Source organism: Antrostomus carolinensis, unplaced genomic scaffold, assembly GCF_000700745.2.
Source record: "Antrostomus carolinensis isolate BGI_N321 unplaced genomic scaffold, ASM70074v2 scaffold5342, whole genome shotgun sequence".
Taxonomy (NCBI): domain Eukaryota; kingdom Metazoa; phylum Chordata; class Aves; order Caprimulgiformes; family Caprimulgidae; genus Antrostomus; species Antrostomus carolinensis.
This window is the reverse complement of record NW_010298818.1, coordinates 3,112-7,028: the sequence shown is the minus strand read 5'-3', so window position 1 is coordinate 7,028 and position 3,917 is coordinate 3,112. Positions and strand designations below refer to the sequence as shown.

The 3,917-nt window shown below is 40.7% G+C and overlaps 1 protein-coding gene across 1 annotated transcript in view; it reads right to left on the bottom strand.

Annotated features, from left to right (window-relative positions):
- LOC104520777 (nuclear receptor coactivator 7-like) overlaps positions 1 to 1,559 on the bottom strand; it is a gene marked incomplete at its 3' end in the record, with an annotated part of 22,289 nt that extends 20,730 nt beyond the window's left edge. Inside the window, exon 1 of the mRNA XM_010162568.1 lies at positions 1,426 to 1,559. Within this exon, the coding sequence (XP_010160870.1) occupies positions 1,426 to 1,475 (50 nt within the window). The remainder of the gene's footprint in view (positions 1 to 1,425) is intronic.
- Positions 1,560 to 3,917: the final 2,358 nt, after the last annotated feature.

Genomic DNA, 3,917 nt, shown 5'->3' with positions numbered 1-3,917 from the left:
GAAAGAGACACATGACCTCCCCAAAGTTACATAGCAGGTAAGTGCTAGAGCTAAGAACTGATTTCAGGTCTTTTTGACCCTTGCCTAATGTCCTGTGTCCATACAAGGCACACTGCCCCTGTGAATTTTTAAAAGTTAATATCTGCAGATGACACAGGAAAGCTGCAAAACATTAAATAAAATGTCAAGGACTTTGCTGAAAGCGTCTTGTGGCTTTCCATTTTGTTTATCAGTCAGCATTTAGGAAGGACTCAAAACACCGTCTTCAATACTAAAGCACCTTACTCAGATAACTCCCTCTGAGCCCAAGTCTTCCTTAACAAGAAATTACGTGTTCCTTAGTTCAATCTCTTTAGCTACTTCTGCTTTATCCTACTCGGTACTTCCTCGGCTATAGGTGCCATTGTTTATTTCCCCTTCTCAAAATCCAAACCTGCAACATTCCTTTCTGTCAACATCAACAAGATTGCATATCTCCAAATGGAAAGCAAGTTACCTGGCATTAACAGATGTCCTTCACCACAAAACTTCCTCAAGCCTTTGGCCACCACTGCAGACCACCTGAACAGCAACAAAGAAGTGCTGCAACTTTTACACATGCTGCTACTTCTAAGTGGTGCGACAGGCATGTCTCTAGATGTCTGTAATGGGCCAAGGCGAGTGTTTTATTGCAGTTTCAATACCAGTTATTTAGTACAGAGTGGAGAGAGTATACGCTTTTCAACTGTGCAGAAAGCATCTCTGAGTCAAAGATGGTTTTTATACTGATTTCTTCGCCCTTCTGCCTCCTTCCAAGAGTAAGTGAACTTTGGTTCTTCTTGTACATCAGAGCTCAGATGATTACAGACTTGCTAAATTGTTTAACAAAGACAAGTTATTAGGTAATCGAGATCACTTATTTCTTAAAAATCACCAATCGTGAATTCCAAATGACAAAAACAATTGACTAAAAAAACATTACTTCTATTTATAAGTATGATAGAGTCTATGCAGCTAAACCTATCACCTTATAACAACTCTCTCTTAGCTGATCTTATGAGATAAGCACTACTTAGTCTGTGCTGTTTTTTTTTGAAATCAGATAAACTTTAGGTTTAGACATATTTATTTTAGATGTGCTTGTTTTTATAAACACTCCTCAGGAATTGGATGCTGGAAGCTCAAATGCAGTACAATTTGCAATTGAATACCCAAGGACAGTTTTGTGTTACAAATAACAATTATAATTCAAGTTTATCTCCACTACTCAAAAGGAAAAAAATCATCACTCCATCAGGAACACGGCAAAGAAAGCACTTTCTGGATACGTAATGCAGCATGGGCTTCATTCTTATACATACTTGAAAAATTTTAAAGCTTTGTGAAAAAGGCAGAATGAGGAGTTCCATATTTTAATCAACACTGAAATAAACCCTGTAACCTTACCGAGCAAAATAGCCTTGCCTTCGTTCCTTCTTCTCCTCCTTGGTCTCCATTATGTACAGTCAAATGGGCAAGGGGGGCACCCAAGCGTGATGCTCTTTTTCACCTCAGTACCTCATATCCAGGCAGAGTCCCCTGTAGATAACATTTAAAAACAGGAAGTTCATAAATCAACATGTCAACAACACCTACAAAAACCAACAAGGTTGTGGAAATGCAATTGACCCAGTGACAAAATAAAGTAAAACTTTAACCAGCCAATGCTTGACATGTGACAGCCATTCAGTATACAATGAGACAAAAAACAATAAATGCACCCAGGTCAGTTTCTCCAGCAGAGGAAGAGAGATACTGCAAAACAGAGAACCCACAGAGCAGTAGCAAGCTTTAAAACCCAGGAAGGATTAAAATATTTTGCAAGCTGTTAAATAGTTTATACCAAAACATCTTCCTAGTTTCATGTGTTTCATAGCCAGGAAGATCAAGAGAAGCTTTGAAAAGACCCAGTACAAAGAGTATAACCAGAAAGACACATAATGTTCACTTTATAAAAATTCTGTAAAATAGTGAGAAATAAGAAAGTTTTAAAACAATGTAAAGAAAAAAAGAGTGATCTACATTCTTTACACAAGTTTAACTTCTGTGTGAACCACACACAAGTTCAAATAAGTATACAGGGAGAAACACGATGGACCTCCTGCTCTCCAGATGAACTGCAGTCACCTTGAGATAGATCAGACTAGAGAAGGTTTTCTACAAGTTAAAAAATAAAAATAATAATAATTAAAAAAAAGTCCAGAGCCCAGTAACACCAGCTTTCACTGCTTTTAACATGGAAATCACTACCTCTTTGCAGAATGCTGCACTGAGCCACTTGGAAACCAGGAGCTGGGAATTTCAGAACTGCTTGGTAATTACTGCAATTAACGATATGCCACATCAATTGCTGTCTAGGATTCCTGCCAAGATGTTTCATCCTCTTCCCCTCTCCAACACACACTCAGCTTATGCTGATGGCTTGTGCACATGCACAAAATAAGTTAACTTCTGAAGAGTTTTTAACAGTATTCTAGATTAAAGTTCAAACCGAAGTTACTACTAAACATTTTAGTCTAATGGACTGTACAACGAAGAAGTGGAAGCCACATAAATTATGATTTGTAGCAAAAGAAGAAAAATTCCTCCAGGACCTAATCAGTTCCCATTATTTTCCCCTGCATTAAAGCATCGTAAGCTGCAAACTGACAGATGTCAAACAAAAGAGAAAATGTAACAAAAATAGAGAAATCTATTGAAAAGTCCAAGAACACATCATGCTAGATTCTATCAGAAATACTTGCCATAATTTTCTCTCCCTGTTTATGGAGCATCAGTCCACAGCAATTAAAGTCCATTACTTCAAAATGCACTTTTTCTTACTCATTAAATTTTGAATACATCCGGTGCCTCAAAAAGAATCTAGTCTCTCTCATCTTTATGCATCAGGTAGAGTCTTACAGTAATGGTCACTCTTTAAATGGCAAATCTGCCCATGATATCTTTGGCTTCATAAAGAGAATACTATTTTATCTCTGCATGGTCATGCATGTCACAGCCTTCAGCCAGACACAGAAACCTACATGACAGTAGTGTAAGAACAGCATCAAAACAAACTGTCCTGATTAGATGTCCAGTCTGTACGAAGATATCACATGCTTCCTGAGAATTCTGATGCATCCCTATCCTCCCTGTTGTGGCAGGTCCTTAGATCTTCAGAGGATCAAAACTGGTGGCTTTGTTAGCACTGCATTTAGTGTTACAATAAATCTGTCAAACCACAGAACCACAAACCCCTACAGCAAACTACAAAGAGTTCAAAAAAAGAGGAACCACTCTTGCCCCTTTGCTTGCTTTGCTTTCGCTGCACTCTGGGACGTTTGTACAAGAGCACTGACGGGCCAGAGATGAGTCTCACACTGACACCAAGAACTACCAAATAACCAGAGAGCACCGAGATAACATTAAACACATGACCACGAGGACAGGGGGACCCATGGGAATGAGAAGAGGGAAGTGGGGAGAGCCCTTCTCACCTCACAGAAATATGATCAGCCAGGATGGATGGAGGGGAAGTGAGAGCTGTCCTCAGGGCCTCATGCTGTGCAAGAGTCAGCTGCACACTCCTTCTGTTCCTTCTCTTCATCTCCTGTGACCTACCCTCTCCTGTGACCTACCCACCCAGGGGAACAGCAGCCCTGCTCCAGCGCAGCGCTGGCAGATGAAGGGAGTGCCACTGCTCAGGGAACCAGGAGGAGAAAACCCTGCCTGCCCACAGCCCTGCCTTGCCCAGTGCTGGAGCAGCCACCTCCTGCTTCAGCAAAGGGGACACGAAGAGGGGAGGTAGGGCTTAAGCCTAGATCAAACCACAGATGCTGAAGGAGATGCCAGCACCAAACCCATGTGGCATTGCTCAGCTCGACAAGTGTGAGGTTTGCTGTTTGCTTTCACCAACGCTG